The sequence below is a fragment of the Pituophis catenifer genome, unplaced genomic scaffold (genome assembly GCF_029215685.1).
Source record: "Pituophis catenifer annectens isolate HBS135680 unplaced genomic scaffold, rPitCat1.0.hap2 SCAF_17, whole genome shotgun sequence".
NCBI classification, from domain to species: Eukaryota; Metazoa; Chordata; class Lepidosauria; order Squamata; family Colubridae; genus Pituophis; species Pituophis catenifer.
The window spans coordinates 8623097-8648585 of record NW_027256897.1 but is presented as its reverse complement, the minus strand read 5'-3'; the positions used below and the strand labels follow the sequence as shown (position 1 = coordinate 8648585).

The window sequence follows — 25489 nt, the reverse complement described above, 5'->3', positions numbered from 1 at the left end:
GGTTTCAAAAAAAAAAATTGGCTTCAAAAAACATTTTGGTTCCTGGGCAGGATTTTTCCTGACCGCGGAGTAAAGCGTTTTCTTCTCCTGGCACCAGAAAGGCTTGAATTTTAAAAAGTGGAAGCAACACCATTTTTAGACATGGAATTTCATCCTGAAACTCATCCTGGTGTCCGTTTTTGCATTTGGTTTAAAGAAACAAATTTTGGCTTCCAAAAACATTTTGGTTCCTGGGCAGCATTTTTCCTGACCGCGGAGTAAAGCGTTTTCTTCTCCTGGCACCAAAAAGGCTCGATTTTTAAAAAGTTGAAGCAACACCATTTTGAGACATGGAATTTCATCGTGAAACTCATCCTGGTGTCCGTTTTTGCATTTGGTTTCAAAAAAAAAATTTGGCTTCAAAAAACATTTTGGTTCCTGGGCAGGATTTTTCCTGACCGCGGAGTAAAGCGTTTTCTTCTGCTGGCACCAGAAAGGCTTGATTTTTAAAAAGTGGAAGCAACACCATTTTTAGACATGGAATTTCATCGTGAAACTCATCCTGGTGTCCGTTTTTGCATTTGGTTTAAAGAAACAAATTTTGGCTTCAAAAAACATTTTGGTTCCTGGGCAGGATTTTTCCTGACCGCGGAGTAAAGCGTTTTCTTCTCCTGGCACCAGAAAGGCTTGATTTTTAAAAAGTGGAAGCAACACCATTTTTAGACATGGAATTTCATCCAGAAACTCATCCTGGTGTCCGTTTTTGCATTTGGTTTCAAAAAAAAAATTTGGCTTCAAAAAACATTTTGGTTCCTGGGCAGCATTTTTCCTGACCGCGGAGTAAAGCGTTTTCTTCTCCTGGCACCAGAAAGGCTTGATTTTTAAAAAGTGGAAGCAACACCATTTTTAGACATGGAATTTCATCGTGAAACTCATCCTGGTGTCCGTTTTTGCATTTGGTTTAAAGAAACAAATTTTGGCTTCAAAAAACATTTTGGTTCCTGGGCAGGATTTTTCCTGACCGCGGAGTAAAGCGTTTTCTTCTCCTGGCACCAAAAAGTCTTGATTTTTAAAAAGTAGAAGCAACACCATTTTTAGACATGGAATTTCATCCTGAAACTCATCCTGGTGTCTGTTTTTGCATTTGGTTTAAAGAAACAAATTTTGGCTTCAAAAAACATTTTGGTTCCTGGGCAGGATTTTTCCTGACCGCGGAGTAAAGCGTTTTCTTCTCCTGGCACCAGAAAGGCTTGATTTTTAAAAAGTAGAAGCAACACCATTTTTAGACATGGAATTTCATCCTGAAACTCATCCTGGTGTCCGTTTTTGCATTTGGTTTAAAGAAACAAATTTTGGCTTCAAAAAACATTTTGGTTCCTGGGCAGGATTTTTCCTGAGTAAAGCGTTTTCTTCTCCTGGCACCAAAAAGTCTTGATTTTTAAAAAGTAGAAGCAACACCATTTTTAGACATGGAATTTCATCCTGAAACTCATCCTGGTGTCCGTTTTTGCATTTGGTTTAAAGAAACAAATTTTGGCTTCAAAAAACATTTTGGTTCCTGGGCAGGATTTTTCCTGACCGCGGAGTAAAGCGTTTTCTTCTCCTGGCACCATAAAGCTCGATTTTTAAAAAGTGGAAGCAACACCATTTTTAGACATGGAATTTCATCCTGAAACTCATCCTGGTGTCCGTTTTTGCATTTGGTTTCAAAAAAAAAATTTGGCTTCAAAAAACATTTTGGTTCCTGGGCAGGATTTTTCCTGACCGCGGAGTAAAGCGTTTTCTTCTCCTGGCACCAGAAAGGCTTGATTTTTAAAAAGTGGAAGCAACACCATTTTTAGACATGGAATTTCATCGTGAAACTCATCCTGGTGTCCGTTTTTGCATTTGGTTTAAAGAAACAAATTTTGGCTTCAAAAAACATTTTGGTTCCTGGGCAGGATTTTTCCTGACCGCGGAGTAAAGCGTTTTCTTCTCCTGGCACCAGAAAGGCTTGATTTTTAAAAAGTGGAAGCAACACCATTTTTAGACATGGAATTTCATCCTGAAACTCATCCTGGTGTCCGTTTTTGCATTTGGTTTCAAAAAAAAAATTTGGCTTCAAAAAACATTTTGGTTCCTGGGCAGGATTTTTCCTGACCGCGGAGTAAAGCGTTTTCTTCTCCTGGCACCAGAAAGGCTTGATTTTTAAAAAGTGGAAGCAACACCATTTTTAGACATGGAATTTCATCGTGAAACTCATCCTGGTGTCCGTTTTTGCATTTGGTTTAAAGAAACAAATTTTGGCTTCCAAAAACATTTTGGTTCCTGGGCAGCATTTTTCCTGACCGCGGAGTAAAGCGTTTTCTTCTCCTGGCACCAAAAAGGCTCGATTTTTAAAAAGTGGAAGCAACACCATTTTTAGACATGGAATTTCATCGTGAAACTCATCCTGGTGTCCGTTTTTGCATTTGGTTTAAAGAAACAAATTTTGGCTTCCAAAAACATTTTGGTTCCTGGGCAGGATTTTTCCTGAGTAAAGCGTTTTCTTCTCCTGGCACCATAAAGGCTCGATTTTTAAAAAGTTGAAGCAACACCATTTTTAGACATGGAATTTCATCCTGAAACTCATCCTGGTGTCCGTTTTTGCATTTGGTTTCAAAAAAAAAAATTGGCTTCAAAAAACTTTTTGGTTCCTGGGCGGCATTTTTCCTGACCGCGGAGTAAAGCGTTTTCTTCTCCTGGCACCAAAAAGTCTTGATTTTTAAAAAGTTGAAGCAACACCATTTTTAGACATGGAATTTCGTCATGAAACTCATCGTGGTGTCCGTTTTTGCATTTGGTTTAAAGAAACAAATTTTGGCTTCAAAAAACATTTTGGTTCCTGGGCAGGATTTTTCCTGACCGCGGAGTAAAGCGTTTTCTTCTCCTGGCACCAAAAAGTCTTGATTTTTAAAAAGTAGAAGCAACACCATTTTTAGACATGGAATTTCATCCTGAAACTCATCCTGGTGTCCGTTTTTGCATTTGGTTTAAAGAAACAAATTTTGGCTTCAAAAAACATTTTGGTTCCTGGGCAGGATTTTTCCTGACCGCGGAGTAAAGCGTTTTCTTCTCCTGGCACTAGAAAGTCTTGATTTTTAAAAAGTGGAAGCAACACCATTTTTAGACATGGAATTTCATCGTGAAACTCATCCTGGTGTCCGTTTTTGCATTTGGTTTAAAGAAACAAATTTTGGCTTCAAAAAACATTTTGGTTCCTGGGCAGCATTTTTCCTGACCGCGGAGTAAAGCGTTTTCTTCTCCTGGCACCAGAAAGGCTTGATTTTTAAAAAGTTGAAGCAACACCATTTTTAGACATGGAATTTCATCCTGAAACTCATCCTGGTGTCCGTTTTTGCATTTGGTTTAAAGAAACAAATTTTGGCTTCAAAAAACATTTTGGTTCCTGGGCAGGATTTTTCCTGACCGCGGAGTAAAGCGTTTCCTTCTCCTGGCACCAAAAAGTCTTGATTTTTAAAAAGTAGAAGCAACACCATTTTTAGACATGGAATTTCATCCTGAAACTCATCCTGGTGTCCGTTTTTGCATTTGGTTTCAAAAAAAAAAAATTGGCTTCAAAAAACATTTTGGTTCCTGGGCAGGATTTTTCCTGACCGCGGAGTAAAGCGTTTTCTTCTCCTGGCACCAGAAAGGCTTGATTTTTAAAAAGTAGAAGCAATACCATTTTTAGACATGGAATTTCATCCTGAAACTCATCCTGGTGTCCGTTTTTGCATTTGGTTTAAAGAAACAAATTTTGGCTTCAAAAAACATTTTGGTTCTTGGGCAGGATTTTTCCTGACCGCGGAGTAAAGCGTTTTCTTCTCCTGGCACCATAAAGGCTCGATTTTTAAAAAGTTGAAGCAACACCATTTTTAGACATGGAATTTCATCCTGAAACTCATCCTGGTGTCCGTTTTTGCATTTGGTTTCAAAAAAAAAATTTGGCTTTAAAAAACATTTTGGTTCCTGGGCGGCATTTTTCCTGAGCGCGGAGTAAAGCGTTTTCTTCTCCTGGCACCAAAAAGTCTTGATTTTTAAAAAGTGGAAGCAACACCATTTTTAGACATGGAATTTCATCGTGAAACTCATCGTGGTGTCCGTTTTTGCATTTGGTTTAAAGAAACAAATTTTGGCTTCAAAAAACATTTTGGTTCTTGGGCAGGATTTTTCCTGACCGCGGAGTAAAGCGTTTTCTTCTCCTGGCACCATAAAGGCTCGATTTTTAAAAAGTTGAAGCAACACCATTTTTAGACATGGAATTTCATCCTGAAACTCATCCTGGTGTCCGTTTTTGCATTTGGTTTCAAAAAAAAAATTTGGCTTCAAAAAACATTTTGGTTCCTGGGCGGCATTTTTCCTGAGCGCGGACTAAAGCGTTTTCTTCTCCTGGCACCAAAAAGTCTTGATTTTTAAAAAGTGGAAGCAACACCAATTTTAGACATGGAATTTCATCCCGAAACTCATCCTGGTGTCCGTTTTTGCATTTGGTTTCAAAAAAAAAAATTGGCTTCAAAAAACATTTTGGTTCCTGGGCGGCATTTTTCCTGACCGCGGAGTAAAGCGTTTTCTTCTCCTGGCACCAAAAAGTCTTGATTTTTAAAAAGTAGAAGCAACAGCATTTTTAGACATGGAATTTCATCCTGAAACTCATCCTGGTGTCCGTTTTTGCATTTGGTTTAAAGAAACAAATTTTGGCTTCAAAAAACATTTTGGTTCCTGGGCAGCATTTTTCCTGACCGCGGAGTAAAGCGTTTTCTTCTCCTGGCACCAAAAAGTCTTGATTTTTAAAAAGTAGAAGCAACACCATTTTTAGACATGGAATTTCATCCTGAAACTCATCCTGGTGTCCGTTTTTGCATTTGGTTTAAAGAAACAAATTTTGGCTTCAAAAAACATTTTGGTTCCTGGGCAGGATTTTTCCTGACCGCGGAGTAAAGCGTTTTCTTCTCCTGGCACCAGAAAGGCTTGATTTTTAAAAAGTAGAAGCAACACCATTTTTAGACATGGAATTTCATCCTGAAACTCATCCTGGTGTCCGTTTTTGCATTTGGTTTAAAGAAACAAATTTTGGCTTCAAAAAACATTTTGGTTCTTGGGCAGGATTTTTCCTGACCGCGGAGTAAAGCGTTTTCTTCTCCTGGCACCATAAAGGCTCGATTTTTAAAAAGTTGAAGAAACACCATTTTTCGACATGGAATTTCATCCTGAAATGTTTTTTGAAGCCAAAATTTGTTTCTTTAAACCAAATGCAAAAACGGACACCACGATGAGTTTCACGATGAAATTCCATGTCTAAAAATGGTGTTGCTTCCACTTTTTAAAAATCAAGCCTTTCTGGTGCCAGGAGAAGAAAACGCTTTACTCCGCGGTCAGGAAAAATCCTGCCCAGGAACCAAAATGTTTTTTGAAGCCAAATTTTTTTTTTGAAACCAAATGCAAAAATGGACACCAGGATGAGTTTCACGATGAAATTCCATGTCTAAAAATGGTGTTGCTTCAAGTTTTTAAAAATCAAGCCTTTTGGGTGCCAGGAGAAGAAAACGCTTTACTCCGTGGTCAGGAAAATTGCTGCCCAGGAACCAAAATGTTTTTTGAAGCCAAAATTTGTTTCTTTAAACCAAATGCAAAAACGGACACCAGGATGAGTTTCCCGATAAAATTCCATGTCTAAAAATGGTTTTGCTTCAACTTTTTAAAAATCAAGCCTTTTTGGTGCCAGGGGAAGAAAACACGTGAATCCGCGGTCAGGAAAAATGCTGCCCAGGAAAAAAATGGTTTTTGAAGCCCAATTTGTTTTTTAAAACCAAATGCAAAAATGGACCCCAGGATGAGTTTCGGGATGAAATTCCATGTCTAAAAATGGTGTTGCTTCCACTTTTTAAAAATCGAGCCTTTTTGGTGCCTGGGGAAGAAAACGCGTGACTCCGCGGTCAGGAAAAATGCTGCCCAGGAACCAAAATGTTTTTTGAAGCCAAATTTTTTTTTTTTGAAGCCAAATGCAAAAACGGACACCAGGATGAGTTTCAGGATGAAATTCCATGTCTAAAAATGGTTTTGCTTCAACTTTTTTAAAATCGAGCCTTTTTTGTGCCTGGAGAAGAAAATGCTTTACTCCGCGGTCAGGAAAAATGCTGCCCAGGAACCAAAATGTTTTTTGAAGCCAAAATTTGTTTCTTTAAACCAAATGCAAAAATGGACACCAGGATGAGTTTCATGATGAAATTCCATGTCTAAAAATGGTGTTGCTTCCACTTTTTAAAAATCAAGCCTTTTTTGTGCCAGGAGAAGAAAACACTTTACTCCGCGGTCAGGAAAAATGCTGCCCAGGAACCAAAATGTTTTTTGAAGCCAAAATTTGTTTCTTTAAACCAAATGCAAAAATGGACACCAGGATGAGTTTCACGATGAAATTCCGTGTCTAAAAATGGTGTTGCTTCAAGTTTTTAAAAATCAAGCCTTTTGGGTGCCAGGAGAAGAAAACGCTTTACTCCGTGGTCAGGAAAAATGCTGCCCAGGAACCAAAATGTTTTTTGAAGCCAAAATTTGTTTCTTTAAACCAAATGCAAAAACGGACACCAGGATGAGTTTCCCGATAAAATTCCATGTCTAAAAATGGTGTTGCTTCCACTTTTTAAAAATCAAGCCTTTCTGGTGCCAGGAGAAGAAAACGCTTTACTCCGCGGTCAGGAAAAATCCTGCCCAGGAACCAAAATGTTTTTTGAAGCCAAATTTTTTTTTTGAAACCAAATGCAAAAACGGATACCAGGATGAGTTTCAGGATGAAATTCCATGTCTAAAAATGGTGTTGCTTCAACTTTTTAAAAATCGAGCCTTTACGGTGCCAGGAGAAGAAAACGCTTTACTCCGTGGTCAGGAAAAATGCTGCCCAGGAACCAAAATGTTTTTTGAAGCCAAAATTTCTTTCTTTAAACCAAATGCAAAAACGGACACCACGATGAGTTTCACGATGAAATTCCATGTCTAAAAATGGTGTTGCTTCCACTTTTTAAAAATCAAGCCTTTCTGGTGCCAGGAGAAGAAAACGCTTTACTCCGCGGTCAGGAAAAATCCTGCCCAGGAACCAAAATGTTTTTTGAAGCCAAATTTTTTTTTTGAAACCAAATGCAAAAACGGATACCAGGATGAGTTTCAGGATGAAATTCCATGTCTAAAAATGGTGTTGCTTCAACTTTTTAAAAATCGAGCCTTTACGGTGCCAGGAGAAGAAAACGCTTTACTCCGTGGTCAGGAAAAATGCTGCCCAGGAACCAAAATGTTTTTTGAAGCCAAAATTTGTTTCTTTAAACCAAATGCAAAAACGGACACCAGGATGAGTTTCACGATGAAATTCCATGTCTAAAAATGGTGTTGCTTCCACTTTTTAAAAATAAAGCCTTTTTGGTGCCAGGAGAAGAAAACGCTTTACTCCGCGGTCAGGAAAAATCCTGCCCAGGAACCAAAATGTTTTTTGAAGCCAAATTTTTTTTTTGAAACCAAATGCAAAAACGGACACCAGGATGAGTTTCAGGATGAAATTCCATGTCTAAAAATGGTGTTGCTTCAACTTTTTAAAAATCGAGCCTTTATGGTGCCAGGAGAAGAAAATGCTTTACTCCGCGGTCAGGAAAAATGCTGCCCAGGAACCAAAATGTTTTTTGAAGCCAAAATTTGTTTCTTTAAACCAAATGCAAAAATGGACACCAGGATGAGTTTCACGATGAAATTCCATGTCTAAAAATGGTGTTGCTTCAAGTTTTTAAAAATCAAGCCTTTTGGGTGCCAGGAGAAGAAAACGCTTTACTCCGTGGTCAGGAAAATTGCTGCCCAGGAACCAAAATGTTTTTTGAAGCCAAAATTTGTTTCTTTAAACCAAATGCAAAAACGGACACCAGGATGAGTTTCCCGATAAAATTCCATGTCTCAAAATGGTTTTGCTTCAACTTTTTAACAATCAAGCCTTTTTGGTGCCAGGGGAAGAAAACACGTGAATCCGCGGTCAGGAAAAATGCTGCCCAGGAAAAAAATGGTTTTTGAAGCCCAATTTGTTTTTTAAAACCAAATGCAAAAATGGACCCCAGGATGAGTTTCAGGATGAAATTCCATGTCTAAAAATGGTTTTGCTTCAACTTTTTTAAAATCGAGCCTTTTTTGTGCCTGGAGAAGAAAATGCTTTACTCCGCGGTCAGGAAAAATGCTGCCCAGGAACCAAAATGTTTTTTGAAGCCAAAATTTGTTTCTTTAAACCAAATGCAAAAATGGACACCAGGATGAGTTTCATGATGAAATTCCATGTCTAAAAATGGTGTTGCTTCCACTTTTTAAAAATCAAGCCTTTCTGGTGCCAGGAGAAGAAAACACTTTACTCCGCGGTCAGGAAAAATGCTGCCCAGGAACCAAAATGTTTTTTGAAGCCAAAATTTGTTTCTTTAAACCAAATGCAAAAATGGACCCCAGGATGAGTTTCGGGATGAAATTCCATGTCTAAAAATGGTGTTGCTTCCACTTTTTAAAAATCGAGCCTTTTGGTGCCTGGGGAAGAAAACGCGTGACTCCGCGGTCAGGAAAACTCCTGCCCAGGAAAAAAATGTTTTTTGAAGCCCAATTTGTTTTTTAATACCAAATCCAAAAACGGGCCCCAGGATGAGTTTTAGGATGAAATTCCATGTCTAAAAATGGTGTTGCGTCCACTTTTTAAAAATCGAGCCTTTTTGGTGCCTGGGGAAGAAAAGGCTTTACTCCGCGGTCAGGAAAAATGCTGCCCAGGAAAAAAATGTTTTTTGAAGCCAAATTTGTTTTTTAAAACCAAATGCAAAAACAGACCCCAGGATGAGTTTTGGGATGAAATTCCATGTCTAAAAATGGTGTTGCTTCCACTTTTTAAAAATCAAGCCTTTTTGGTGCCTGGGGAAGAAAAGGCTTTACTCCGCGGTCAGGAAAAATGCTTCCCAGGAAAAAAATGTTTTTTGAAGCCCAATTTGTTTTTTTAAACCAAATGCAAAAACGGACCCCAGGATGAGTTTTGGGATGAAATTCCATGTCTAAAAATGGTGTTGCTTCCACTTTTTAAAAATCAAGCCTTTTTGGTGCCTGGGGAAGAAAACGCGTGACTCCGCAGTCAGGAAAAATGCTGCCCAGGAAAAAAATGTTTTTTGAAATACTTTTCTCCGTTATGAAAAACTGATTTGCAACAAAAGGGAATCATGTTTTTATATATATATATATAACAGAGGGTTGAGACTGATGGGATTGTTAGCAAGCTGCTCAAAGGGTGTGACAGCAGCATTCAAATGCAATGCAGCATTTTTTTGGAAAAAAAAATATCAGGTTTTTAATTGGCCGGAATGAATTCCTATTTACATCAAAGATTGGACTAGTGCAATAAAATAACTCCATTCATAAAACTTTCTGGTCTGACTTGGTGATGAGGACGTTAATTAAAGTTAAATGACTAATGGCAGCAGCTCAAGCCAGACATTGTTTTAAGTCAAGAAAGGAGATGCTTTTTAATGAAATCCTTTTGAAAGGACGCGATAGCAGTTTCCTGTGTTGCCCCCCCACCCCCCAACCATGCAAAGACTAAGCAAATCTATGAAATTGTACGTGTGCTGAATTTTAAGTTAGTCAGAGTTCCAGAAACAAAGTTCAGGATTTGATTGTCAAAAGCTTTCAGAACAAACAAACAAAAAAATATTGATTTACTAGGTGAGAACAAGGAAGGGGGGGAAATCCCCCCCCCACTCTAAAAATAGCCCTGTCTTAAAAAGGAGGAAGTACAAGTATAGCTCCTTTCTCAACAACCTCTGTCATTTTCGTTCGTCACCTTCCTGTGAAAAGTTTTCGGGACTGGAAATTGCTAGTTTTTGTTTTTTTGTTTTTCTTTTTAAATGACATTGGAAAATGTGCTTCTTTCGGCGTGCCCAAGTAGACACACCTCTCCATTGTTAACGAAAGAAACTTGCAGGTGTTTGCAGAGAGAATGAATGCCAAAATCTTGAAAGTCCCTCTGTATTTGGAATGTAGGAGACTGGTTTTCACTTACTTTTTTTTTTTAATTAATCATTAAAAGAAAAAGAAAAAAAAAAGAACCAGTGTTGCAAAAGGAAGGCCTGCCATGGTTTTTTTTGACTTTGGTAGAGCGATATTAAGTAAGCACTGTGGCTCACAGCCCGGAGAAAAATGTACAGTAAAGACGGAGTGACATGGTGCTTCGTTCAGCAATACAGGCAGCAGGGTGGTTTGAAAAATGTGAAATAAATGAGTAATAGAACAGTGTCTTCTTCTTTCTTCTTCTTCTTCCTCCTTCTCCTCCTCCTACTTCTCCTCCCCCCCTCCTTCCCCTCCTCCCACTCCCCCTCCCCTTTCCCTTCCCCTTCCCCTTCTTCTTCTTCTTAATAATAATAATAATAATAATAATAATAATAATAATAATAATAATAATTTTATTTCTATACCGCACTTCTCCCGAAGGACTCAGGGCGGTGTACAGCCTATTTAAAAACACAGACAAAACAACAATATAAAATTTAAAATAATTAAATAAAGTGGCTCAGATTTAAAACCCCAATAAATTTAAATACTTCTTCTTCTTCTTCTTCTTCTTCTTCTTCTTCTTCTTCTTCTTCTTCTTCTTCTTCTTCTTCTTCTTCTTCTTCTTCTTCTTCTTCTTCTTCTTCTTCTTCTTCTTCTTCTTCTTCTTCTTCGCATAATCCACGTTTAAATGGTAATTGTCCTATGAAAAGCATGAGGATTCTATAGCTTTTTTTTTTTAACATTTTTTTAATTGTGCATCTTTGACTGTGAATTAAGCGGGTGCAAATTGATACTATTGGGTCTCCCCCAGAAAAGCCCTCCTCATCCAAAGACCCCCCCCCACACACATATCTGTCCAATGACGGGTAGGGCCAAAGCTCGGTAAATGTGAAGTTTTCCACTTTGGGAAAGGACCTTCCGAGCTGGCGTTCGATGAGATGGGCATCACAAGAGGGAAAGGACAAGTGGCGAGATCCACTGAGGAGGTACTATATGGCTACTACCGCACGTGTGAAAAGAGTATTTTCACACACATACACCCATCTCTGTTGAAGCTCCTTCAACCGGAGACATTGTCTTGGCAGCCCGGGTGAAGCGAAACGGGTTGAGGTCGAAGTTGCCTTCGGTTGAAGGAATGGAGATGGGTGTGCATGTGTGGACATGTCTGTGCTCCAAGGGAGGTTATTTTATTTTTATTTTTATTTTTGCCTTTGAAACCTGACCTACCCTGTCCAGCCCGGGACAAGTCGCTCTTTTGGGACTGACCACCATTTAGCCACTTTTGGGGGAAAAAACGGTCCCCGTCCGTCGATTTCCACGACGACAATTTGTCAATTTCCTCAGTGAGACCTAGTTGCACTATTTTAATTTAATTCCGGATAAAACTACGGACGTTTTTTCACCCTCCTGTGGAAGTCTTTTTTTAAATTTTGCTTTTGTTTTTTTTCTTCTTCTTCTTCCGGCAAAGTATTTTGTTACCTCAGTCTTCTTATCGGGTTGCTGCATTTTTCAGCTTGTTACATTGATAATAACTGTTTCACTAAATAAAGCAAAAACTTTAATGTAAAAAAAATAATAAATGGCTCGGATGTTTTGTTTTGTTTTCTCCTCCTTTGTTCCGATAGAATAGAATTCTTTATTGGTCAAGGGTGATTGGACACGCAAGGAATTTGTCTTGTTGCCTATGCTCTCAGTGTACATAAAAGAAAAGACACATTCGTCAAGAATCATAAGGTAGAGACTAAATTGATTTTGAACTTGATAACAGCAGCAAGATTGTTGGTAGCACAACACTGGAAGAAGGACTTTTTGCCTACTATTGATGATTGGATATTGAAGGTAACTAATTTAGCTGAAATGGCTAAAATTTCAGCATATTTGAAGGATCACACACAAGAAAGGTACATACAGGACTGGAGAAGATGGATTGATTATATACAAAATAAGTATCAGACCAAAAAATATCAAATAGCTTATGAATGATTTCTTTTATTTGTATAAGCGTTATATAAGTGATATTAGAAGTATTATGTTTAAGAAATAGGATTTTATATATGGGGGGGTTAAGAATTTTTTTTTTTTTAGAGGTGTTAGTTTAATGATTGGTTATGCACTTTAGTTTATTGTTAAAGGTCAATAGAAATACCTTGTGTTCTGCTCTGGGAAGTCGGGGAGGGGGAGGGGGGGTTGGGAGGGGGGGTTGTGGGGAAATTGTGTTTGTTTTAAAACTTTTTCAATAAAAAAAAAAGAATCATAAGGTAGAACACTTAAGGATAGTCATAGGGAACAAATTGTTCTGATCTGGGAAGGTAAAGAGAATTGTTGATCAATGGTAAAGCTATACAGTACAGGCATAGGGCCAGGTCCCATCAAGGGCCCCTGTGTGCCAGGGAAACATCACCATGCCTTCCCCTTGCCTTGCCTTGGCCACCAGGTAGCCTGGCTCCTGCCTGGCATTTACCACCTGGTGACCAGGGAAAGAAAAGGGTGACGTAATGCCCCATTCCAATGAGGTCGTCTTTCTTGGGCATTACGTCATCTCTTAGTCCTGGCTAAATCCAAGGGTTCTAGGCTTTTTGGTTGACTCCGTGCCAGCCAGGGCCCGGGGGAAAAAGGTGGCGACGTAATGCCACATTCCAATGATGTCATCTTCTGTTGGGCGTTACATCGTCTCTTTTTTTTTCTAGGGAAACCCTAAGTTTCTGGCCCATTCGCTTGGCTCTGTGCCAAGAAAAAAAAAGGATGGTGTAATGCCGCATTCCAATGATGGGGGCTTTGTTGTGCGTTACGTCGTCTCTTAAACAGCCTGATGTTTTTTGGGAGCCCAGAGAGTCAATCGTCCCCTTCCGCAAGACCACCCACATCTCAATTATTCAGGCCAGGCTGGCACCCTGGTGGACGTTCTTAGTTCGTGGTTGAGGGCAGAGTTTTTACACTTACCTTGACACACTTAACCTGGCGTTCCAAAACAGCAACAGCGTCCAGGTGATTATGGATCTGCTTACTTCGTCCTGTAGGTGATTGCTTAGGACCAGACACTGGGATCCTTCTCTGGGTGTCTCTGAGCACAGCTACCCATCTTACCTACCTCTGTCCCTCACTGGGTCCCTTAGGTCCCCCCAAGACTCATATCCCCCCTCCCCAATTCAGAATAACAGAGTAACAGAGGCGGAAGGGACCTTGGAGGTCTTCTAGTCGGGCTCCCTACTCAAGCCGGAAACCCTAAACCATTCCAGACATACAATCCCTTCTTCCAATCTCTTCTTCACAACCTCCAGTGATGGAGCACCCATAACTTCTGAAGGCAAGCTGATCCATTAGTTGACTGCTCTCACCGTTAAGTTGGTTCTCTTGTTCTCTTAGTTCTAGGTTGGTTCTCTCGTTCTCCTAGTTCTAGATTGTCCCACCAAATCCAAAATAAAAGCCTCTCCCATCAGTGAAGAGATCCAGCAAAGAATCATCGCCAGAGAGAAATCATCCAGATGCCCCAAGCTCTATGGCCTCCCCTAGCTACACAAAGAAGGAACACTACTCAGACCCATAGTCAGCTCCATAGGCTCACCTCTACAGAATCTTGCCAAATTTCTTGCCAAATAACTTCAGCCCTACGCAGAATCCATCACTTCACATGTACAAAACTCATTCCACTTCATAGAAACAATAAAGAAACAAAACCTACAACTCAGCGACCGACTCGTGAGCTTCGATGTCATATCCCTCTTCACCCAAGTATCTATTAAAGAAGCCTTGACAGCTATCCAAAACAAATACAACACCCCTAAGCACATCCTAGATCTGACCAACCACTGCCTAACCAACACATACTTCATCTACAATGGACAAAGATACAAATAGATAGAAGGAGCACCTATAGGATCACCTCTCTCACCCGTCATCGCAAACCTATACATGAAACACTTTGAAATCAATGTTTTAGATAAATCTGAACACAAACCCAAACTCTGTCTTACATATGTAGATGAGACTTTCGTAATTTGGCCACACGGAAAGGAAAAACTGGCCAACTTCCTCACACATCTCAACAGCCTACACCCCAACATACAATTTACTATAGAAATAGAAGCTAACAACCAACTCTCCTTTCTGGACGTCCTAATCTACAAAAAACCCAACGGCTCCCTAGGACGCACCATCTACCAGAAAAAAACACACACCAATCGCTACTTAAATGCAAAGTCAATAGGGAAAACCGGATTCACTTAACAACTGGGTTGCTAATTTAACAACTGTTTCTGTGCATAGTTGTCTTGTGTGTATGTTGGAGAGAGACTGGCCTAGCTGGGGGCAGAGTCAAGCAGGGAATTAGTCTGGAATCCCTATATGGACACAAGCCATTGAACCTTATCTAGCTTACCCTGGGTAAGACTGAGATGATTCCTATCCACTTTTCATGTGTGGATCTACTTGTTCACACTTGACAATATAGATGTGAGTGTACACACACACACAACCATGCACAGACACACAATGATGCAATTTACTAAGGCTTCAACTTTTTTGCTTTTGTGCCGGGTCACCGGCTCCTAAAATCCCGGATTTAAATAAGACATCGTTCACTCTGGGGATCAAAGTTTTGTTGTATCTCCAGAAGACTGGATCTCGAATCAAAGTGCTATCAGGCAAGTTCCTACGTATGGGGCTCCTGCAGTGGAGGTTAAAGGCGAGATCATTGGGGACTTCAAGGGAGCCTCCATACAGCTTGAGAACAGAATGGACCGAGGTCTGAATGACTTTGGTTGGATCCAGAATCATTTTCATGGCATTGAAGCTGTGAACGTCTTTAGGTTCCTTGTGGATGTGTTCAAAGATGTTAAACCCTGGCACCGTTGTCCAGGACGAAAAGTTGAAAGGAGTCTCGGAGAACACGGTGTGACGGAAATTCTGGTTTTCGAAGAGGAAAATCCCAACTCCCGGATGTTCCTTTTCCAATCTTTCCATTAGGGACTTCCAGTCTGCATCCTTCAAGGGAAGAATAACCTCATCGGGGTCAATCAGCAAGAGATATTTGCTTTTAAACATGTTGTAGTAAACGCAGTCGTTCAAGGCTGCGATTTGCCCGTAGTAGCCCAAATCTTTTTTTCCCATGGAGTAATGCCAGCGGGTCGAAACGTTCAGGTACGAATCGATGGGCCAAGGAATAATTTCCACGATGCCTTGGGAGATGTAATAGTCAAGGACTTTGTCCATGAGGGGGCTGCAACTGTTCTTGTATATCGTCACTCTTTGGGCCCCCAGAAGCCTGTACAACTCCAGGGACTGTACGAATTGCAAGACGTTGTCGTATTTCCCAAACATGGTAGACATGCAGATCGTGAAGTTCACAGAGGGCTTCTCCGGATAGAGGTTTCGGATGGGAAATAGGGGCAGGTGGGTCAATTCCAGGTTGGCATTCCCAGGGTGGACAGAAATGAAGTGAGCTTGGCAGTCTTCTGGCTGAAGACAAAGCAGATCTGTGGTGCCATATGGGAAACTGAAGCGGTCTTTGTGGAGATCGATTTTTCCTCGGACGACCTCAATCATCTGGCTGTTCTCGCAGCAAAAGATGCAGTAAAGCTTGCGGACTTTTTGATGGTGGATAATGCTCAGGACCCGGATGAGATTTTCCTGTCGCTTGTCAGAATAAGGGGTGATGATAAAACTGTGTTTATCCTGGAGTGGGGTGATTGTACCATTGGCGAGCCGGCCTTTGCAAAAACTGCCAGGCCATTTCCCTTCCTTGAGATTTTCGTTCAACGGATCCCAGCTTTGGCTCTTCTTCCAATAATATGACACAAGGAACAACGTAAAGACGAAAAGGAAGCCGCAAATTCGACGGGACGAGCTGTTTTTTCTGCCGCAGATGGACATTCCCAAAGCTCCTGCAGTTGATTGTTCAGTATTTCGTTTCATTTGGTCTAATGAGAAGAAAAGAAGGAAGGGGTGGGGGGGGGAGAAAGGAAGAGAAAAGAGTGAGATTCCACCATGTTACTGCTTGTTTTGCAAGACGATCTTTTTGCAAGAGTGAGATGCCCAGGAGTGGGCTGCTGGGGGTCTTGGATGCAGGTAAGTGCAGGCTGCGTGCGGAGGATTGGGGAGGGCAAAAAATGGGCATACCGGAAGTTTGGGAAGGCTGGAAACGGGCCTGTTTCCAGCATCTAAAGAGCCTCCAGAGCCTGGGGAAGCTGTTTTGGCCCTCCCAGAGGCACAAGAAAAGCCGCTGGAACCCGGGGAGGGCAAAAACACCCCAACACCACCATGGTGCAGGAGGCCAACTAGGCTACGCCCACCATGGCCACGCCCACCCAGCACCCAGGCAGAGAACCCCTTGCTAAAATTTTTGAAGCCCACCCCTGGAGATGCCACCATGTTACTGTTTGTTTTGCAAGAAGATCTCCTGATCTTTCGGGAAAAGGTTTTCAGTTCTTCTTCCTGTTTTGACCATCTAGATAGGAAACTAGGATTACATCGGGGCGTGGAGTCATATCCCACTAAAAATAAAGAGGAAGGGGGGAAAAGGCGACGGAGAAAGGAAATCAGAACGAGGGGTGGAAAGGATGATGGAGCATTCTCTGCTAGTGTCCTCCTGAAGGTCCTCAGCCAGTTGTGATTGTCCTCCACCAGAAGAGCAACAGCAAGAATTTTTGTAGGGGGTGAATTCATAGCAGCAAAGGGGGGATATGGAAAAGCTAGCAGAGAGCTAACTTTCTTGTGAAAGGGAGATCAGGGATTAGAACGGCTTGGGGAAGGGGAAGGGAAGGGGAAGGAAAGGAAATTAATGGATGAGGAAGGGAAAGGAAAGGAAAAACGGATAGGAAAAGAAAGCTAGGGAGGGAAGGGAAGGGAGAAGGGAAGGAAAGAGGGAAGGAAAGGAGAGGAGAGGGGAGGAGAGGAAAGCTGAGGGCTACTCTATTATTAGCAGTAGCTAATTCACCAGTTTAATCTGTATAATGGATAAATTTGACAAAGGAAGGCCACTTAAACACTTACTTAAACAGAATAACAGATGGCAGGGACCTTGGAGGTCTTCTAGTCCAACCCTCTTCTTAGGCAGGAGACCCTACACCACTTCAGACAAATGGTTGTCCAACATCTTCTTAAAAACTTCCAGTGTTGGAGCACCCACAATTTCTGGAGGCAAGTTGTTCCATTGAATAATTGTTCTCACTGTCAGGAAATTTCTCCTTAGTTCTAAATTGCTTCTCTCCTTGATTAGTTTCCACCCTTTGCTTCTTTTCCTGCCTTCAGGGGCTTTGGAGAACAGCTTGACTCCCTATTTTTTGCGGCAGCCCTTGAGATATTGGAACACTGCTATCCTGTCTCCCCTAGTCTTTCTTTTCATTAAACTAGCCATGCCCAGTTCCTGCAACCGTTCTTCATATGTTTTAGCCTCCAGTCCCCTAATCATCTTTGTTGCTCTTCTCTGCACTCTTTCCAGAGTCTCAGCATCTTTTTTACATCTTGGTGACCAAAACTGGATCCAGGATTCCAAGTGTGGCCTTAACAAGTCCTTATAAAGTGGTATTAACACTTCATGTTGATTCTATCCTTCTGTTTATGCAGAAGGCTTTTTTGGCAGCTGCTGCACATAGCTGGCTCATATATAAGACTCATATTAGACTAGAGATTGTTCCAAAGTACATTTCCTTACCTTTTCTTGCTTCCTTACACCCAAAGAAGAGAGCCGTATCAACCTATCCCAAAGGCCAATAGTACCTTTTTTTGGAGTAACCGCGTCTCACTTCATCCAACACAACCGGTGCTTAATTGTGTCCCAAATGCGGCCATGCCAACAAAAACAAGCCGAACGTTAAAACCAGATCTTTCTCCATGCTGATGCACGAATGAATTGATCTGCTGTTATAGGATAACAGAGAACAACGGAATTGGAAGGGGCCTTGGAGGTCTTGTAGTCTAACCCCCTGCTCAAGCAGGAAACCCTATTTTATTATTTATTTATTTATTAAATGTATTTATATGCCGCCATTCTCCCAAAGGACTCAGGGTGGCGAACACAAGTTAAGAAACAAATACAATAAAATCATAAATTAATCCAAATAATTAATTAGTAGTAAATAATAAAGCTCGGAATCAGTCTCAGCCTATTTGTTTGAAAAGCCAAGTCTTCAAGTCCCGACGGAAGGAGCGGAGATCAGGAGCCGTCCAGAGCTCAGTAGGCAATTCATTCCAGAGGGTGGGAGCACCCACAGAGAACGCCCTACCCCTGGGCACAGCAAGGTGACATTGGCTCGCCATCGGAACCCTGAGGAGAGCGGCCCTATGTGAGCGAACAGGATGGTGAGAGGGAGGCAGGAGAAGGTCATGCAAATATCCCGGACCTAAGTCATGAAGGGCCTTATAGGTGAGGACTAGCACCTTGAAGCGGACCCGGAGAACCACTGGTAACCAGTGCAGCTCATGCAGGAGGGGTGTTATATGGGAGTAACGAGGGGCTCCCGTAACAACCCGTGCAGCTGCATTCTGGATCAGCTGAAGTCTCCGGGTGCATCTCAGGGGCAGGCCCATGTAGAGGGAATTGCAGTAATCCAAGCGGGAAGTAACCAGGGCATGAGTGACTGTGCGAAGGTCATCTCGGTCCAGGAAATGGCGCAACTGGCGCACCAGGCGAACCTGTGCGAAGGCCGCCCTGGTCACGGCCGTTAGATGGTCTTCTAGGGAGAGCCGAGCATCCAGGAGGACACCCAAGTTGCGAGCCCTATCAACGGGTGCAAGTTTTTCCCCATCTATCAAAAGTGATGGAGCCTCTGAAACCCGAGATGCTGGCATCCACAGCCACTCAGTCTTAGAGGGATTGAGTTTGAGTCTGTTTCTGCCCATCCAGGCCCGTACCTCCTCCAGGCAACGGGACATCACGGAAAGGGCATCTCTGGGGTGGTCTGGGGTGGAGATGTATAATTGGGTATCATCAGCATATTGATGATATCTCACCCCAAAGCCATGAATGATCTCACCCAGTGGCTTCATATAGATGTTAAAGAGCAGGGGGGAGAGAACCGACCCCTGAGGCACCCCACAATTAAGGGGCCTCGGGGTGGATCTCTGCCCTCCTGCCCATACAAACTGAAAGCGACCCGAGAGGTAGGAAGAAAACCACCGTAAGACAGTGCCTCCCACCCCTAACCCCACAAGTCGCTGCAGTAGGATACCATGGTTGATGGTATCAAAAGCCGCTGAGAGGTCAAGTAGGACCAGGATGGAGGAACAACCCCCATCCCGAGCCCGCCAGAGATCATTCACCAGAGCGACCAATGCCGTTTCCGTGCTGTGACCGTGTCAGAAGCCTGATTGGTACGGGTCAAGGTATTCCGTTTCCTCCAGGAATTGTAGGAGCTGTTGAGCCACTACAGTCTCAACAACCTTTGCGATGAAGCGAAGGTTGGAGATGGGACGATAGTTATTAAGTGAGTCTGGATCCAGGGAAGGCTTCTTGAGGAGAGGTCGAACCACCGCCTCCTTAAGAGAGGTGGGGAAGTTCCCCTCTTTCAACGAAGCGTTGACAATTGCCTGGATCCAGTCTCTAGTCACCTCCCTGGCAGCCGAAACCAACCAGGAGGGACAAGGGTCCAATAAGCAAGTTGAGGAACTAAGTTTGCCCACAATCCTGTCCACTTCCTTGACAGAAACAGGGTCAAACTCAATCCAGATATTATTCTCAAGACCCACCCTAGTCTTCCGATTGGATTCTGCCCAGTCAGAGTCCAATCCGATCCGGATCTGAGCGATTTTATCATGCAGAAACTGTACAAAATCCTCAGCTCTGCCCTGCAAAGGGTCTTCCCTCGCTCCCTGATTGAGGAGGGAGCGGGTCACACGAAACAGGGCCGCTGGGCGGTTTTCTGCAGATGCAATGAGGGCGGCGAAGTAGTGACGTTTCGCCGCTTCCATCGCCACTAGATAAGACCTAATATGGGTTCTTAACTGTGTTCAGTCAGATTCAGATCAGGAGGACCTCCAACTCTCCTCTAAGCGTCTTTTCCGACGTTTCATTTTCCGGAGCTCCATGGAAAACCAAGGAGCAATCCGGGATCTGTGTCGGGTTAGAGGCCGCAAAGGTGCGATTCTGTCCAAGGCGTCGGTAGCCACCCGTTCCCAGGATGCCACCAGAGCCTCAGCTGAATCGCAGGATTGAGAGGTGGGGAATGTCCCAAGCTCCTTTAAGAACCTTTCTGGGTCCATCAGGCGCCTAGGGCGGAACCGTTTTATGGGTCCCGTCTCCCAGCGGCAGGGGTTGGCAGATTGAAAGTCTAGTCTAAGGAGGGAATGGTCAGTCCATGACAGGGGAGTGATGGAAAGTTCCCCCTTACCATGACCATTTATCCACTGCCCAGAGAGAAAAACCAGGTCGAGTGTGTGTCCTCCTCTATGAGTTGGGCCCTGAATAACCTGAGTCAGGTCCATGGCTGCCATGGAGGCCATGAACTCCTGGACTGTCTCAGATGACTCACCAATCGAAGGCAGATTAAAATCTCCCACAACTAAAAAGCTGGGGAGTTCAAGTGCCACCTCAGACAAGACATCGAGCAGTGCGGGCAGGGCTGTGGCAACATAGCTGGGAGATAGGTATGTGACCAACAAGCTCGACTGAACTCCAGGGTCCCATTTCAATAGAAGAGACTCACACCCGCCTATCTGAGGGACAGTGACCTCCCTAGGACTCAGACTTTCTCTAACAACTACTGCCACCCCCCCCCGCCCCTTCCCTGGTGTCGCGGCTGGTGCAGGACACGAAAGCCTGAGGGGCATAAATCAGAGAGAGGGATTTCCCCCTCTTGCCCCAACCAGGTCTCCGTGATACAGGCCAGGTCTGCACCCTCCTCATCAATAAGGTCTCGTATGAGGAGAGCTTTATTCATCACGGGCCTGGCATTCACATATATCAGACGGAAAACAGGGTCCCTTGCTCTCATATTCCCAGGAAAGCAGGGTGAGCAGGAGGTATGGGAGCAAGTTACCATCCGAATGCATCTGGTGTGATGCTCCCCACTCCTACTTCGATTTCTTCTGCCCCTTCCCACCATCACAGGCATAGCTTGTCCCACCCTCCTCCGAGCATCTCCTACGACTCCCAACCTCCCCAACCCGCTGGGACTGTCAAAATGGCATGGCTGCTGATCCTTAAGAGACCCCCCAGTCTCATTTTTATTATTAAAAACCACCCTCCTCCCGGATCCCCTTAAAATTGGATCTAAAAATCTACTTAAAAAGCCCCAGAGTTTCCGTTTTTTAGCATATCACCTCTCGGGGTTCCAAAACCCGTCATTAAGGGCAGCCCTCGATAGTTGAGAGGGCCAAACCTGCGAGAGGGGGGAGTCTCGCAGTGCAAGGAGCTCCGCAGTTGAATACATTAAAGAATAGAAATGAGCTGAGAGTGATGAAGGATCATTTTCTATTAAAGGGTGTTAGAGATGGTAAAAACAGGTAGATTAAATAAGGGAGGAAAAGATGTTCAAGAGAAGACAATATGCTAAAGACATCAGAACATCGGGACATCATCGTCCTATCATGACGATGGGAAGTCTTGTGATTATAATAAGTCTATTCAATGGTGGGGAAAAAAGTCTCAAAGGCCGCCCTTTCAAGGTGACCCAAACCAGAGTCATAAGGTCAAATGAGAGATGATCCATCCCACCATAGTCCAAGACTCTCGGTGTCTGTGCCTCCTCCCGTTCTCACACCAGGGATAGCCGAGGCTTAGTTCAGAAAAAAGCAAGGTGTAGTCATAGGATGGAATAAATGATTGAATAATCGAATAATCCAGGGAGGACAAGATGGTCAAATAATGGTCAAATAAGGCTGCAGATCAATCAGAAGTTGTAAATTTATGCTGAGTGGCCCTATTACGCCTAAGCCTAATAAGGGGGGGGGAACAGTTAAGGGGGAGACCAACTGTCATCCCCCAACTGACAATTCTCAGTTCCTTCCCCATAAGCTTGATCTTCAGGCCATTCAGCCCATTAAGCCCCTTCCATGCTTCAGAAAAAAAAGGGGGGGGAGTGTCCAGATCCCTCAAAAACTGAGGGATCCTAATTTTCAGACAAACAGCTGTCCCATCTCTTCTTGAAAACCTCCAGTGATGGAGCACCCACAATTTCTGGAGGCAAGCCATTTCCCCTGATGAATTCTTCTCAACTGTCTGGAAATTTCTCCTTAATTCTAGATCGCTCCTCTCCTTAATGACTTTCATCAGCTCTGTTTAGATCTCCTGTTTCCAAGTTGTATTTAAGGCACCTCCCAACAGACAGGACTTTTACTACATTAAGCAATAAGCAAGGCACGCTGCTTTCAGCCTCTCTTTTAAGTTAAGACAGTGGAAGAGCCAGCCGCAACACTCTCATCGTGGTTCCCTACAAGAGTTGGAAGACACCTTGGCCAGGTCTTCTCCAGATCGCTCAGCCCCACCACCCCAGATACACAGCAAGCTGGCCAAAACCCACCTACTCACATCGCTCCAAGAAGCTGGCAGCCATTTCATCTTCTGTGGCTCGGCGTGCGTTTCTCTCGATCAGCTTCTCTCCCCACAGAAAGGAGTGAGTCAGCTCCCTCTTCAGCTTCTGAGGTTCTTTCCTAATCGTCTTGTTCGGTGGCGCAGGAGGAGCAAAAATTTGAATTTACCTGGGCTCTGAGCAAAGGGAAACAGGGCTTCCGAGCCCTTCTGGTTAGGTTATCCCTTTGCTCTAGCTAGGTAGCTGATGGGAGCTGGGAATGATCCCTGTTCGGGTAGATGAAGGGGAGGTGTAGGCTGGCTTATCTTTTGCATGGTCTTTTGTTTTGTGGTCAGTGCCTGGCATTTGTGAGTGTTTTGTGTGTCTCTGTGTTTGCCTGTGGGTGTTTTGTTAGGTGTTGGGAGGTATGGATAGGTGGGCCGGGACGCACGAACTCGGGGGAGAGGGAAAAATCACGGAGAGATCCAACCTAGAACTAAGAGATCTAGAGAACCAACCTACCGTGTTGCCCCGAAAATAAGACCCTGTCTTATATTTTTTTGAACCCTGAAATAAGTGCTTGGCCTTATTGCCATGCGCTCAAAAGCCAGATTGGACTTATTATCATGGGATGTCTTATTTTGGGGGAACCAGGGTAGAACTAAGGAAATTAGAGAACCAACCTAGAACCAAGAGAACAAGAACCAACCTAGAACTAAGAGAACAAGAGAACCAATTTAGAACTAGGAGAACGAGAGAACCAACCTAGAACTAAGAGAACGAGAGAACCAACCTAGAACCAAGAGAACAAGAACCAACCTAGAACTAAGAGAACAAGAGAAGCAACCTAGAACTAAGAGAATAAGAGAGCCAATTTAGAACTAGGAGAACGAGAGAACCAACCTAGAACTAAGGGAACTAGAGAACCAACCTAGAACCAAGAGAACAAGAACCAACCTAGAACTAAGAGAACGAGAGAACCAATTTAGAACTAGGAGAACGAGAGAACCAACCTAGAACTAAGAGAACGAGAGAACCAATTTAGAACTAGGAGAACGAGAGACCCAACCTAGAACTAAGGGAACTAGAGAACCAACCTAGAACCAAGAGAACAAGAACCAACCTAGAACTAAGAGAACAAGAGAAGCAACCTAGAACTAAGAGAACAAGAGAACCAATTTAGAACTAGGAGAACGAGAGAACCAACCTAGAACTAAGGGAACTAGAGAACCAACCTAGAACCAAGAGAACAAGAACCAACCTAGAACTAAGAGAACAAGAGGACCAATTTAGAACTAGGAGAACGAGAGAACCAACCTAGAACTAAGAGAACGAGAGAACCAACTTAACGGTGAGAGTAGTCAACTAATGGATCAGCTTGCCTTCAGAAGTTATGGATGCTCCATCACTGGAGGTTGTGAAGAAGAGATTGGACAGCCGTATGTCTGGAATGGTATAGAGTCTCCTGCCTGAGCAGGAAGCTGGACTAGAAGACCTCCAAGGTCCCTTCCGCCTCTGTTACTCTGTTATTCTGAATTGGGGAGGGGGGATATGAGTCTTGGGGGGACCTAAGGGACCCAGTGAGGGACAGAGGTAGGTAAGATGGGTAGCTGTGCTCGGAGACACCCAGAGAAGGATCCCAGTGTCTGGTCCTAAGCAATCACCTACAGGACGAAGTAAGCAGATCCATAATCACCTGGACGCTGTTGCTGTTTTGGAACGCCAGGTTAAGCGTGTCAAAGTAAGTGTAAAAACTCTGCCCTCAACCACGAACTAAGAACGTCCACCAGGGTGCCAGCCTGGCCTGAATAATTGAGATGTGGGTGGTCTTGCGGGAGGGGGCGATTGACTTTCTGGGCTCCCAAAAAACATCAGGCTGTTTAAGAGACGACGTAACGCACAACAAAGCCCCCCTCATTGGAATGTGGCATGACACCATCCTTTTTTTTCCTGGCCCCTGGCTGGCACAGAGCCAAGCGAATGGGCCAGAAACTTAGGGTTTCCCTAGAAAAAAAAAGAGACGATGTAATGCCCAACAGAAGATGACATCATTGGAATGTGGCGTTACGTCACCGCTTTTTTCCCCCTGGTCCCTGACGGAGTCAAGCAAAAAGCCTAGAACCCTTGGATTTAGCCAGGACTAAGAGATGACGTAATGCCCAAGAAAGACGACCTCATTGGAATGGGGCATTACGTCACCCTTTTCTTTCCCTGGTCACCAGGTGGTAAATGCCAGGCAGGAGCCAGGCTACCTGGTGGCCAAGGCAAGGCAAGGGGAAGGCATGGTGATGTTTCCCTGGCACACAGGGGCCCTTGATGGGACCTGGCCCTATGCCTGTACTGTATAGCTTTACCATTGATCAACAATTCTCTTTACCTTCCCAGATCAGAACAATTTGTTCCCTATGACTATCCTTAAGTGTTCTACCTTATGATTCTTGACGAATGTCTCTTTTCTTTTATGTACACTCAGAGCATACGCAACAAGACAAATTCCTTGCGTGTCCAATCACCCTTGGCCAATAAAGAATTCTATTCTATCAGGACCTGTGTTCTAGGTTGATTCTCTCGTTCTCTTAGTTCTAAATTGGTTCTCTCATTCTCTTAGCTCTAGGTTGGTTCTCTAGTTCCCTTAGGTCTAAGTTGGTTCTCTAATTCCCTTAGTTCTAGGTTGGTTCTCTTGTTCTCTTAGTTCTAGGTTGGTTCCCTAGCTCTAGGTTGGGTCTCTCGTTCTCTTAGTTCTAAATTGGTTCTCTCATTCTCTTAGCTTTAGGTTGGTTCTCTAGTTCTAGATTGGTTCTTTCGTTCTCTTTGTTCTAGGTTGGGTCTCTCGTTCTCTTACTTCTAAATTGGTTCTCTCATTCTCTTAGCTCTAGGTTGGTTCTCTAGTTCCCTTAGTTCTAGGTTGGTTCTCTAGTTCCCTTAGTTCTAGGTTGGTTCTCTAGTTCTCTTAGTTCTAGGTTGGTTCTCTAGTTCTAGATTGGTTCTTTCATTCTCTTAGGTCTAGGTTGGTCCTC

The 25489-nt window shown here is 43.2% G+C and overlaps 2 protein-coding genes across 2 annotated transcripts in view; both read right to left on the bottom strand.

Annotated features, from left to right (window-relative positions):
• Nucleotides 1–13928, bottom strand: part of RALGPS1 (Ral GEF with PH domain and SH3 binding motif 1) — a 245490-nt gene extending 231562 nt beyond the window's left edge. The window contains exons 1-3 of the mRNA XM_070955902.1: nucleotides 13922–13928; nucleotides 12973–13043; nucleotides 12377–12496 (exon numbers count right to left, since the gene is read on the bottom strand). Of these exons, the coding sequence (XP_070812003.1) occupies nucleotides 12377–12496; nucleotides 12973–13043; nucleotides 13922–13928 (198 nt within the window). The remainder of the gene's footprint in view (nucleotides 1–12376; nucleotides 12497–12972; nucleotides 13044–13921) is intronic.
• Nucleotides 13929–14541: 613 nt separating this feature from the next.
• On the bottom strand, nucleotides 14542–15900 carry LOC139325859 (uncharacterized). Its single transcript, XM_070955898.1, has one exon. It carries the CDS (start codon nucleotides 15898–15900, stop codon nucleotides 14542–14544), a length of 1359 nt encoding a protein of 452 aa, XP_070811999.1.
• Nucleotides 15901–25489: the final 9589 nt, after the last annotated feature.